This window comes from Channa argus, chromosome 11 (assembly GCF_033026475.1).
Source record: "Channa argus isolate prfri chromosome 11, Channa argus male v1.0, whole genome shotgun sequence".
In the NCBI taxonomy this organism is placed as follows: Eukaryota; Metazoa; Chordata; class Actinopteri; order Anabantiformes; family Channidae; genus Channa; species Channa argus.
The window spans coordinates 13,657,237-13,671,368 of NC_090207.1; the positions used below are offsets into that span (position 1 = coordinate 13,657,237).

At 39.2% G+C, this 14,132-nt stretch overlaps 1 protein-coding gene across 7 annotated transcripts in view; it reads left to right on the forward strand.

Moving 5' to 3' along the window:
- Window positions 1-14,132, forward strand: part of LOC137136686 (membrane-associated phosphatidylinositol transfer protein 2-like) — a 39,381-nt gene that overhangs the window by 9,415 nt on the left and 15,834 nt on the right. For all 7 annotated transcript variants that reach the window (XM_067522317.1, XM_067522323.1, XM_067522322.1 and 4 more), the window contains exons 2-6: window positions 6,009-6,248; window positions 10,501-10,715; window positions 11,448-11,569; window positions 12,194-12,427; window positions 12,538-12,873. In XM_067522317.1, coding sequence (XP_067378418.1) covers window positions 6,171-6,248; window positions 10,501-10,715; window positions 11,448-11,569; window positions 12,194-12,427; window positions 12,538-12,873 — 985 coding nt within the window. In that variant the 5' untranslated portion in view covers window positions 6,009-6,170. The remainder of the gene's footprint in view (window positions 1-6,008; window positions 6,249-10,500; window positions 10,716-11,447; window positions 11,570-12,193; window positions 12,428-12,537; window positions 12,874-14,132) is intronic.

The following is a 14,132-nucleotide window of genomic DNA, read 5'->3' on the forward strand; positions in this document are numbered from 1 at the left end:
AACCGAGGATCATTTTTAGAAGCAGCTCTTTCTTGCAGGGCTACTGTAGGAGGATGAGGAGAAGGAACGCAATGGAGGAGGTGCTCACAGGGTGTTGAGTATTTTTAGCTTTTCCCTTGTGCTGCAATGATGAGTAAAGAACAAGGGCAGGTTGTGCATCCCACCTCGTTAGCCTGTGGAGGAGCAGGGTCCTGAGGGACAGGGAGAGTGATGGCCTTCTTCTAGGATACATCATGAGAGCTTACTGTATTTACACAACACCCCAGTATATTCTGATTTACATTTTTTTTTATCTCTTTACATGATCAAACCTCTGTCAGCACATGGCACAACTACTAACAGTGGTGGGTATTGGGTTTGTTGTAGTGTTTCCTTGTAGAGTTCTCACTTTTGGTAGGAGAGCACTTTGTTGCATCTAAATCTGAGGCTGTGATGTAAACTGAATACTGGATATTCAAAATGATGCTCCTCCTTTCTTTTAATTACATGATATGGTACAGACAATACCGACTACTTTTTAAATATGGTGAAAAGAAAAACGTTTGCTCACCCCTTTGGTGCTCTATTGAAATCAAACTGCCTCCAACGAAACCACACCTGTATACTTTATATCATTCCAGCCACTGTCCGGTGGTTAACGATATAGAAAAAACAAATGTTGTATTTGGGTAAAATGTTTAATAAATACTGTTTGCATTCACAAATATTGTATAGATATAGATAAAGTTTAAGCTTCCCACATTACCAATGAAAACCCTCAGACAGATGGGTTTATAGTGGAGGACAAATGCATTTAGTCTGTTGGGAAGAATACATATAAGGACAAAAGTAGAGAAAAAGGTTTTGTAGGGTGTGTGTGTGTGTGTATATATATATATATATATATATATATATATTTTTTTTTTTGTTCAAAGTCTAATCTAAGCCAAAGTATTTATTGTACCTGTGATTAATGAAGCCTTATGATTTGGGTTTATCAGACACTCTGTGGGATAAAGAAGTCTAATCTTTGCACAGTGTGGTTGTTTGAAATATGGTATGCTTCATGATTTCCTTCATAATTGAAGGTGGATGGCTGTGTAGTGTACATAACCCAGCACAAACATCTTAAGCCTTTATTCATCAACTCAATCAAGGATACTCTTGACAGACCAAGACTGTGTTTGTGGAAGTTTACATGGCTGAGTTTGAGTCTTTAATGGGTAGGCAATGCTGTTTGAAACTGATCTATTATATTTTTGGAACTCCAGGGACTAACATTACACTTAAAAGGGTCTTGCATCTAGTGAGTCATGAGGAAACTCCTGCCTCCCTCTTCTTAAAAGTCCTTTGGAATTCATAACTTTCTCTGTTGCTTGGACTGAAAGTGGTGCTCTGGAAAATTTTAAAGGAGCACCACCATTGTGGCCTTCGGGGAAAAGCATGATTAAGCACCTCCCTTCTTTCAGTCTGCTTTGTGTTGACAGCAAGGCCTAGATGCTGCTTTCTGTCCTGCGGGCAGCCTATACCTTTCGGCCAAAAGCTATACAGTCTGTTGCACCTTCAGTAATACCATTGTCTAATAATGTGGTACAGAGCAGCCTGAAGTGGTAAAGAAAATTGATCTCAAAGTCATGTTTAGGTGGAAACATTAGCCTTTAGCCTGGAACCTATAATCAAGTATTTGCCATATAGAAAAAGCAGATTTCATCTGTTTAGGTTGGGCATTTATCCCTGTTTAGAGGTGAGCGCATGTGCACATCTTGGAGAGCTTGTTTGTTTATACTGGCTCTTGCAGTCACACAAATGTAGCCGTGTTTACAGGCACTGTCCTTATGGTTCCTGTGGTAGCAGTCATCGTGTTATCTGATGGTCCAAAGAATGACTAGAATGACTATATCCAACCTGTGCTGTTAAAAAAAAAAAGATACGCTAATATTTAGTGTCTAATTCAGCTTCAAAATTTGAATTAAAAGATTTCAAACAATCATACTGATTGTTAATCACACCTCTAGATAATGTTATGATAAAGATATGAGAACATTGCAACAGCATTATACACCTCAAGTGCATGGTACTGCTGCAGCTGACCATATGTTTAATAGGCTAAGAAGGCTTCTAACTACTGTTTTCTTCAGTTCTGCCTTCAGTTTAAGCATTGGAGGCTGCTTTTTGATGAGCGCTGTGCATTGGTGTGTGCTGCTATTGCGTCACTGCCTAGCGGGAGGCAGAGGTTGTATTTTTAGAAGGGAATGAGCATATTCTCTGAACAAACAACGTCAAGCACCCTGCTTGCGTATTCTAGGATTATTGTGACCAGGCTATTTTTAAGATCGGTGTGTGAAAGTTTTTTTGTTTTTTTTTCTTCTGGGTCAAGCATGGTGCCAGAGCTCTCTCGAGCCTGTGTATGAATTGTGCATTACAGGTCCAGTGCTGTGCACAGCATCTGCACCAGAAAGACAGAAAGATTTAAATTACAAGGCATTTCAGGTTATGTCTGCATCACTGGTAAATGACGTATGAATTATTTGTGCGAAGACATTTGTGAAACCAGCTAATTTGAAAGTCTTGCATAATCTAGACTATATTAATAAAGGTGAAGGTGTTTCATAGTAAATGAATGCCAAATAAATGTATGTGGAATAAAGTATAGTTTTATTAAGAGTATCCATAGGACGGAGTTTGTCCTATTAGTCACTCACTGCAAAACAGTTTGTATTATCAAAAACTATGATAACAAGATAACTATGAACTATGATATTTTAATGCATAGGCCATGTATCTGTAACTATAACCTATACAGTGGTTATACTGTAATTACACACTTATATATATATACACACACACACACATATATATATATATATATATATATATATATATATATATATATATATATATATATATATATATATATATATATATATATATATATATATATATATATATATACACACACACATACACACATACACACATACACACATACATACATACATACATACATACATACACACACACATACATACATACATACATACATACATACATATATATATATATATATATATATATATATATATATATATATATATATATATATATATATATATATATATATATATATATATATATATATATATATAATACACACACACACACACACACACACAAATGGTGCCTACTCATATGCTTTATTAATTACTTTGTAAAAGCCATCTGAGCAGCAATCACAGCTTCTTGTCTTTTTGGAAAGTCTTTCGAAGCTTCTCACATCTGGAATTGGGCAGTTCTTCCCAGGTCATAGTTGTGCTTAAAGGTGAACTCCTAACTGTAGCTTCAGAGCATGTGCACTTGGCTGCAGATTGCAGGTTTTCCTAAAGGATCACTCTGTTTGCAGATATCTTCCAATTCACAATTATTGAGAGCATAATATTGGAGGTCTACAGGAAGTTCTTTGGACTGTGTGTGCTGACATGCAGTTTTAATTTCAGTACTTTACATACATAGTTGTGTACCTTTTTCTATGACCAATTCAATTTATGAAAATTCTATACACATCTCAAATATAATTAAAGCAAACATGATGCATATGCTCATGCACATAACCACAATTTGAAGTCACATCAGACTAAAAAAATTAAATGGTCAGTGGATTAATCTATAATAAAGCTCTAATAAATGGCCTGTCATAATCGTAATCACTGTCATAATCCTGCTTTTACAGGCAGGAACATAATTCATATTTATCACCATCTCTACAAATCCCTGCTTGGCATCATCACTGCAGGCTATTAATATATCCTACTGGACAGAGGAAAGCTGTGAATGTATGGTTTTCTTTGTTGTGCTGTCCTTAGCCATCCCCCACCCCCCTCATCGCTTTGTCTGTCTCTCTTTACATACCTGGTGTCACTTCCTTGTTTGTGGACTGCCTGTCAGCATGTAGCTGGACTTTGATTCGTGGAGTGGTTATTTCTGCTGCCGACAATTAAACAGTAAATAATCTGTTATACCAAGCCACACTGAATGACTTCCAAATCTGTTCAGCTGTCACATGCAGTCACTGGCCAAGATAAGATTTTCAGAAAATGGTTGCAGCATCAGTTGGTTTATAAGTTCAAGTTGTTGCCGCATTGTTAAATCATATTTTTAAATAAATTTTGAAACTGTTTATTATTGACACTGAGAGAAGGATGAGCATTGTGACCCTCGGCTCTAAAGCCTGGCTATGACATCTAGAAGCCTTGCAAGCTTTTCTTGGTTCTCTTTAGCTAGCCTAGTTTTATCCCAGCCTTTCCCCAGGGTGCAGTTATTTTCAGTAAAACGTGGTGTTCTGCTCTGATTTTGTCAATGTATGTTCTTGTATAAAACAAAGTTATTATTTGAAAAGTGGATGGAAGACAACCTCTAGTGTGTGTAAGCACATATGTATGCATAAAGGCTGCATATTTATCCTGGCAGGATTATTAGCTTGAGTTTTTGGGGGTTAGATGGGGAGTTGTTTTCACTAGTTCTGGTGCTGGACCAGAACCTTTGGATACACCAGGTGTTGAAGTGGGAATATAGGTGTGCAAGAGTGAGGTCCCGTTGCTGCCACAGGTCAGAAATTAATTAATATTCATAATATGCAATACTAGTGTAATCACATTTGGCCAGCCAAATGCTGGCCAAACCAGGATGGTGGTGTTTTCTGCCTTGCACGGACTGTACTTGTACAGTAAAGTACAGACTTCTTAGCACTGTGACTCACATCCTCACCACTGTGCTTCCATCAGTCATATCCAAACACATACAGTGCTAGGCCGTCCATTAAATAGACTTAATTCATTGTTGCTGAAGAATTAACGGGCGTTGAGGTTTTCTGTTTTACACATGCTACGTACCCAATTTGGGCAATAAAACAAATTAACTAGGATTTAGCCTGTAATAGTGTGAAACATTTTCACATCAGGAACTGCCAGCTATTCTTTGAAAATTACAAAACAATGTGCTCCTTTCTTGGTGCCCTCACTCATTTTGTGAAATCCTCAAAGTAAAAACCGACCTCTCCTTATTTACTTCTCTCCTGTTAAAGTCACCTTAGTTGATGCCTGTGTTATTTAAATTAGATAAACTCCTACTACAGGGCGGTTCAGTGGTGTACAGTTTTTTACTTTCTTGGCTTGTTACTTGCTGTTCTTCCCTTAGTGGTCTAAGCAGTCTTCTGCAACTCATGCCACCCACATGGTGCATATGTATAGCCTACACCTTACGCTGTTTGTGGTTTGAAAACAATGCTTTGTGTGATTCGGTTTGAAAACAATGCTTTGTCTGATTCTAAAGCTGCTATTTGTAAAACCTAAATCATGCACAGGGGGCTCTTACAATATTATGTAATGCTCCCCACTCAACTTTGATCCCTCTTGTGCTCAGTGAGCCCCCTCATGTGATCATGCTGACTGGTTGGGAGAGACAGGGTGGTTGGGTCCTTCAGGTGTTCACCAAAGATTCCGGCCACATGCCACACACACACGTACACACACACACACACACAGACACACACACACACAGAGCTCTGGCCTGTGTATAAGAAGAGAGGTTTCTCCTGGGAAATGCCTTACTAGGATCTAAGACGCTGGATGAAAACACAACACTAATGCCTGTCCTTAGTGCCAAAGCTCGGACCAGCTATTCAGCATATCTTGAGCATATCTGACACTCTGGCTCTCTTCTATATCTGTGAATGAGCCACTAGGAATGGCTATGTGAGGAATCTTGGACCTACTGAAATGTATTTGGATGCCGTTTCACTCATTATGATTTACTCTTTTATTTATTATGAATGGTATGGCGGATTATTGATCCTGGTTTCTGCTTTTGAGTGACTGAACTGTTTAAAGATGAAGCATTTTTGGTTCACCGATAGACTTAAAAGGGTGTTTTGACTAACACAAACTTCATCGGTTGGATGCTTGTTGACATTTATTTTTTTAATATATAATCACAACCTATGTACCTCATGCTTTTATTTGCTTCTTACCCTACAGGAACCACCAATGTGGACTTCAGCTGGTGATTTGCCAAGTTACATATAGGAACCCCCAGAGACTTTCCGGTACCCCCGTCTCTCTCACTTCCCTCTATCCCTCCCTCCCAATCCCTTGTCAATCTTCTCCTGCTCCCCCCTTTTCCCATCTCAAAGATTCATCATGCTTATTAAGGAGTACCGCATTCCCATGCCTATGAGTGTGGAGGAGTATCGCATCGCCCAGCTCTATATGATCCAGGTGAGGTCTTGACACCATCTTTTCCACCAAAATTGCACCCACATGTACCTGGCTAAAAACAACCATCCAATGCAGAATTTAGGGGATGAAAAGCAGGCAACGGGGAAGAAATTTAGTGAAATTTTTTTTTGTTTGGTTTTTTTTATTTAATAATGTGAACACAGCATACCCAATTATGAAATGATTGGTCATGCTGTTTGTGACAGTGGTAAAATAAAGGAACAAAGGGAGCATGTGTGCTTATAGGTTATCTAATTGAAACTCTGAATCTGGGTGGTTCCACCCATTATAAGCTGCATGTGTTTTTAGGTGCTGTAGTATGTCAATCTCTTTCCACAATGGAGCATGTTGTACATATTTTCTCATTTAGGTTCATGTGTCAGTTTAAATTTTTATCATTTGGCACTAAACAATGAGCAGTCGCACAGGAATTTAAACAACATGGTTATGTATTTTGCAGCCCAAGTGGCAGTTTTTCTTTTTGAATTGTATTTTTTTTATCATTATTTAGTGCAGGTTATCTGATCAAGTTGAGACAGTTTGCTAAATATGTCATGTGTCTTCAGGAAATCAGTAAGGCATAATGTGGATGAAGTATTCGTATAGTAGTATCAAGTTTAATAAAGACAAAATATGATTGGCTTAGGGGCGGTTTACTTATTTTTTATAGCCAGTTGTGTTATCCTAAGTGTTACCCAGCCTTAGATTTATTTCAGTTAGGTAATTATACATGTGAGCTGCAGGCCTCAGAGAGCAGATCCATTGGAGAAGTTGAAAAATTAAGGCCTTGTGTAAGAACACCCCAGAGTGCCTACAGGCTGTTGATCTTCCAACAAGGAAGCTGCCGCTGCTACTCTTAAAATGAGTGTTCTTTATTTTGAGAAAGTTCTATAAAATTTATATAAACCCATTGTTATAACAATACTATAACATAAGTTACAGCTTTATTCACACATTTTTTCCATAAGGTCTGTCTATTTTCTTTAAATGTCTTAAATGTGATTGTAATAATTCATAAACAAACAAGATTGGTTGTTGTGATATTATACCATTAAAAGACATTTCTGTGACTTTGTGCACAAATGGGCAAAACATTTGATGATTAGGTCTATAAAGGGTAAACCAGTCTCAACGTTTGCAGTTAATAATAATAATAATAATAATAATAATAATAATAATTGTAGGTACTTAATTGATCCCCATATGGAAATAGTTGTTGCTGAACATGCAGTAGATGATGGCACAACTACAGGGGTTTCCAGTGGTTTGGCCAAGAAACTTTAAGGAAGAAGAACCAGGAACTTAACCAGCCCAGGGATGCATGGGTGGTTGCTCTAAAGGCTGAACCACAGCTATCCTGTTTAACCGCAGGACTTTTGGTACCAGCTTTCTTCCCAGATCCTCTTCATGGCTTGTTTCAGACAGGAGTTTGTGCAGAGATGATAAAAACAGATCATATGAGAATCCTCTGACATTTAAACATATCATAAGAAGAGGAATTCTTAAATTTGTGACCCATAGTTACCCTTTTCCCTGACCTCACCATCTCTGTACAACCTCAGTGCTGTGAGGCCTCTGTCTCTATGGCAACCATGACATCAGCAACATGCCGGTGGTCAGGTTTTGTTCAAAAGAGGGATTGAATGAAAGGAGGAAATTAAGGATAACGAGAGATGCAATGGATGGAGGGAAAGAAATGAGAGGGGGTGGAAGGAAACGAGAACGAGCTTTATTATGAGCAGAGAGGAAACAAGGATTTTCTTGGTGTCTGTGGACAAACTTGCTTCATTGCTTTATGTTACCAGGGCAACTGCAGCATGTAGGTCTGTCTGCCTGCAATGTATCCCCAATGTAATGGTCACATATGAAGTCAGGGCCTTAGGACAGCTGAGTTCAGTCATATCTGAACCTTAGCAGGCTGCATCCTACCCCAATACTCTTTTCATTTCTTCTTGTCTACCCTTACACTGCTGCTGTCTTATTTGATAGCTAATTGTAACTTTAGTATCACCAAATGGGGATTTGCAGTAATGTATGAAGCAAATGCGCAATGTGATTATGAGAAATTAATTATGAGACAATCTCACTGTGTCTCATTCATTCACACACATCCATCATGTTCTGACTAAGCAACTGTATCTGTGGGGCAAAGTGAAAGGCAGAATCTCAAACAGGAAACATGCCTCACTAACTTGATGACAAGAGAATAGGACACCAGGATATGACTCCCATCCTGTGAAAGCTGGCAGATCTAAACGTACAGTAGGTTTTCATTGTGTTGGCTTTTACTTTGTAAGGTTAAAGGGTTGTTTAAAGAACGGTGGGTGTGAGAGATAACACAGATAGACAGAGAGCTATGGGGCAAAAGTTTAGGGCGCTGAGCTCACAACACAACAGGCACTTTGTCTTTGTGTAAAGAGCTAAAAAGCATTTTACAGTAAAAGGGTGTAGATTACAGCCCAACCTCCCTCCCCTGTAAAGGCAGTTGTCATACTTGCAGAACCACTTGAAGACTGGTTGTTTATTTTTCCCCACAGGTAGTGTGTGTGTGTGTGTGTGTGTGTGTGTGTGTGTGTGTGTGTGTGTGTGTGTGTGTGTGTGTGTGTGTGTGTGTGTGTGTGTGTGTGTGTGTGTGTGTGTGTGTGTGTGTGTGTGTGTGTGTGTGTGTGTGTGTGTGTGTGTGTGTGTGTGTGTGTGTGTGTGTGTGTGTGTGTGTGTGTGTGTGTGTGTGTGTGTGTGTGTGTGTGTGTGTGTGTGTGTGTGTGTGTGTGTCACACACAAAGTACACTGTTGTCATTAAGAGTATAACATTACATTCCGTCTTCATTTACCTTTTTAAACCTGTTATTTGCTCTCTTATTTCCACCTTTACCGTTAGGGAGCAGCTGAACCCTGGCCAGTGTTTAATCTTTCTCTTGTTTAAAAAAACAATTTACCTCAAAATTTCAATGAAATTTATTTTAGCTCCTGTTTTGGACTGTTGAGTTAACATCTAGATGCCATTTGCCAACAATTGGCACTGCCAGCTGATTAAAGGAGTGATAATGACTTTTGTGAAATTCAACTGAAGTTTCTCTTTTCAAATATAATAATACTACTTCTTACAATAATGCAATGAATACTGGGTCAGTATATTTGAAATTCCAATTGACGGTGATCTATGTAAGTGTAAAAATGTGATTTATTTGTTTAAGTGAACTTTTCTTTTGCACACCTTGCTTAAAATGCTCAATCTATACAAATTCTTTATTCACATATCTTGTTGGCATATATATTTGTATTGTATTTGTATAATATTTGTACAGTATTTTTTTTTTTGCATACAGAAACCTTTTAAACTTGATATTAACTTGGACAACAATATGTTCCATTGTTGAGTTCCTGTCTGAACTGGCTGTTCATACGACCAGTTTGATGGGCCTGTGGGGTCTGGGCTGTGTCTTTGGAGCAGCATCTGAGCTGTTGAGAACAGAGCTGGTGGCTAATGAATGACCTGTCAGAGGTAATGAGGTCTGGAGAACTGGATGCCTCATGGCTTCCTCCTCTCTACTGCTTCGCCTACGTTTCCTCTCCCCACTGGAATGACTGGAGAAGTCTTTTTCACTATTATCGTAGTGATGCATTAAATAATGGGTCAAAAATACTTGTAAGATGTATGTGGAATGGTTGGACAACAGCAGATGAGAGCAACAGCAACAAATATATATAATCTGACATTTACAGTCCTTGCTCCTTGCTCCCTGTGATACAGTATCCTCACAGTTGGACTATGGTCTGCTGTTTAGGTTTTACATTTCACTAATTTCATACCAATCACCCATCTTCTTCCTGCCCTGCCAAACATTCCTGTTTTGGAACTAAGAACCACCTAGCTGTCACTCTACTCTACTGCATCTTCAAACTCAGCCTAGCCTCACTTCCTCTGTGCACCTGCAATGTAAATACAGGAAAGGTGTGGCTGTTTTTTGGGCTTCCTGATTTGCAATTCAGAACTGGCGGACCTTTCAGGAAGCTATTAATTTCAGTGCATGTGTTGTGTTGTCCAGTGTCTGCGGATTTTAAACGTTTTTGCGAAAGAGACTAATTCCTTCAATATTTCTGTTTTTATTATTGTGTCTGAAATATGTATATTATGAAAAAACATTTTATTGATATTTTAAGTAATAACACACACTTTCCAGTATACTGTGTATATGCAAAAATGAACTTCTTTCTAATTCACGTTATTCTCATTTCACTATTCCTCTTACAGAAAAAGAGCAGAGATGAGAGCTGTGGTGAAGGTAGCGGAGTGGAGATTCTAGAGAATAAGCCCTACACAGATGGACCAGGTGGGAAGGGCCAGTACACCCACAAGGTCTACCACATTGGCATGCACATTCCTAGCTGGTTTCGCTCCATCTTGCCCAAAGCAGCACTGAGGGTTGAAGAGGAGTCCTGGAACGCCTACCCTTACACCCGCACCAGGTGAGGTTTGCTCTTGCCTGGCCACCTGCACATCAATTCAGAGCTGGAATGAAAGTGCATTAAACTCTGCCAAGACTACACCATAAGATTAGATATTGTATTTTAGTAATAAAAACACTGTTCATGTGTGTCTAACTGCTGTAGCAGGTAGGTTTAAATACATTTATGGACAAAAAATCAGTCCTTACCTGTTCATAAGATGGATAATAATTCCAACTGTTTATTTGCATTACTGTACTGCTCTAGATGTTGGCCTTAATTTAAAAACTAAGAGAATAAATACCTTTTGGTAAAGTTGTCAGAATATTACAAAGCGGACAGCAGGTGGCTAGTAGCTCTCCTAAGCTGCCGGATGTTAATGACCCTTCACGCTAAGGGTGTCAGTCTGTATGTGTGAGCCCTGAAAAACTGAGATGTGAAGACGCTGTAAAGCAATGTGCCCTTGACTGTACTGTCAGGATATTGATAGACTGCAAGTGCCTGTTGACACATCAATTCAACCAGTGACAGCTTTGCTGCAGACACCTCAGATGGAACAGATGGGCATGGCTCACACATCTTCTATACTCAGCACTGAGAAGGTGTCGTCTCTCTTAATAAAATAGTTCTGATCTTCAGACATTCAGCTAAAGGATCATGTCTCTGAATGAAGGCAAGCTGTAATGCACTCATGCTTTATTTGGACCATTGTCAGTATGTTTTAACATATGTTTGTTGCCATTTCTCCTTCAGATACACTTGCCCATTTGTTGAAAAGTTCTCCATTGACATTGAGACCTACTACCAGCCTGACCCAGGCAACCAAGCAGATGTCTTCAACATGTCTCCAACAGAGAAGAGACAGAGGACTATTGGTGAGACTATTTAGTTTTAATCCTGAACCAATAAAACATAAACTAGAGATGTATTAAATGCACCAAAATAACTTTATTTATCAAGCTCGGTATACATGCTTTACCATGTAACCATGTTGTAGAAGCAATGGGCAAAGTAATGACCTGTGTTGCTTTTCTTCCTCATACTGTATCTGTCTTCTTGTCTTTAAAAATAAGTAGCACCTGAGGCCCACTCATTGCAGTTTAATGTTACTACATCTATTTTTTTATGTGTTTGAGAGCAAGTTTGCCTATGGTTATTAAGCTGCTCAATAATTAAAGGCTTTATGTCATGCAGTGAATAAGTTACATTTCTTTAAGTAATATGCATGTATTATAATGTAATAATTTTATGTCAGTCCGGAATCAAATCATATTCACCAGGCCTCTTGGCAAATGAGTGGCTAACCTCAACATCTGGTTAAATAAGGGTTAAATAAAAAGTGAAAAAAGGAGTTAGATGCTAACCCATACAACTTTGCCTAACCCACCTTCTTATGTGAACCTCAGGTCATATTAAGACATTAAACAGAATATGTGTTATCACTCATGCACATCGATCAAAAATAGATGTGCTTTCTGAATATGATTTCTCTTTGTCAGACCCAATTGACATTGTGACAGATCCAATCCCCCCTCATGAGTATAAAGCAGAGGAAGACCCAAGGCTCTACAAGTCAGCCAAGACACAGAGGGGTCCTCTGCAGGATGACTGGATAGAAGAGTACAACCATAACCCATGGAAGACCCCAATCATGTGTGCCTACAAACTGTGCAAGGTGGAGTTTCGCTACTGGGGCATGCAATCAAAAATTGAACGCTTCATTCATGATGTTGGTGAGTACAATTACAGATGTCTTTCCTGTAATTTGGTAGTGTGGTAATTTTAATAACAACAAAATAAGGATTATTTCTGTATTTAAAAAGTACAAATTTTCTCTTCCTAGGACTTAGAAAGGTAATGGTGCGCGCCCACCGGCAGGCCTGGTGCTGGCAGGATGAGTGGTACGGTCTGACAATGGAGGACATCAGGCAGCTGGAGCTGGAAACCCAGCTGGCCCTGGCCACAAAGATGGCCCAGTTCAGCCAAGCAGAGGAGGCCACCGAGGCCAATGGAGGTGCTCCGTCTCCAGACAAAGACCAAGATGTTATAGAGGCAATCAGTTCCATTGAAGCTGAGGAGGTGGTTGTTAGCTCTGGTGGAGAGACTCTCCAGCCACGAGGTATACTCACCAAGCAGTGGTCCACTTCCTCCCGATCGTCCCGCTCATCCAAAAGAGGAGGTGAGGAGCACACCATTTTTTCTGTTTATCTGTGTCACCTCCGTGTATGACCGTATGTGATTGCTGTGAACTGTATTAGAGGAACCTACACTTGTCAGCATATGCCATCTTTACCCTGATCCATTTACATGCACTCAAGTGACTGGGGTACTCTGGGAAAACAGCTTTAGTAGGTAATCTGGGAACGGCATTTACTTGCACTTAAAAAAAGCTGGTTACTGGAAACCCGTGTGTACATGCAGCAGCAGAATAACCTGATTTCTCCTCCACCTCAGACTTATTTTGGATGCCTGTCACACAGATTTTAACTGTATAGTGACAGAAAAGGCTGCTTTCTGAGTTTTTTTGTGTGTGTTCTTGTCGCAGCAGAGTGACCGTACAAGGGGAGAGAAAGGGGAGGGGGGGAATGCAGCTGATCCACATCAGGATCTGTTTGAATTTAAAAATCTTTCCATTTAGTCCATACCTGAAACAGGTTCAGGTTTCCCAATCCCCTACCCCAATTTTGGAAACCAGCTATCCCATTTTCATGAGACAGCCGACTTTCTTACTTAAGTCCATGTAAACTGAATATTGCATCTATATTTACACCTTATTTTGCCTTGAATGCTTATTTAGTCTGCCAACTGACTCCGTTCCGCCCTAAAGGTCTTGGTGTACTAGAAACAAAGTCAAATAAATAACTGGGTAAATAAACGCAGTTTTGAAATTTCAGACATATCTACGCTGGTACTTTGAACAATTCACCAAGGTCAAGACTGTACAAAAACAGCCAGCTAACAGTTAGTGAATAAGCAACCTAAAAACTTTTATCGAGAACTTTTAACATCTAACTGCTTTGACATCATTCGGGTTAAATATTTCATCTCTTCCAAAACATAAGACACAAATTGTCTAAAATGCCAAGCCAACCAGATAGGTTCACTATTATTTGTTGTGTGTAGTTACATTGTGGTGGAAGCCCATTAGAGAACAGTCGACAGTTTTTTACACAAAGAAATTGGCCTTGTATTTTCTGGTTCACCAGCACACAGATGTACACACTGAGAGCTGTTTCCAAGGTGAATGAATCAGAATCTAGTGAAGAGCTCTGAGTTTAGATTGTTGAATTGGTATTAATAAAGTCAAACCTTGGAAGTAGCTTTTTAGAATGCTCACTCTGCTTTAATATCATGCTTTGCATTTCTGATATTTGGTGTGTTACAAAGTTATTAACTCTTGCCTCCACATTTGCTGTACTCTTCAACTTACCTTACGTC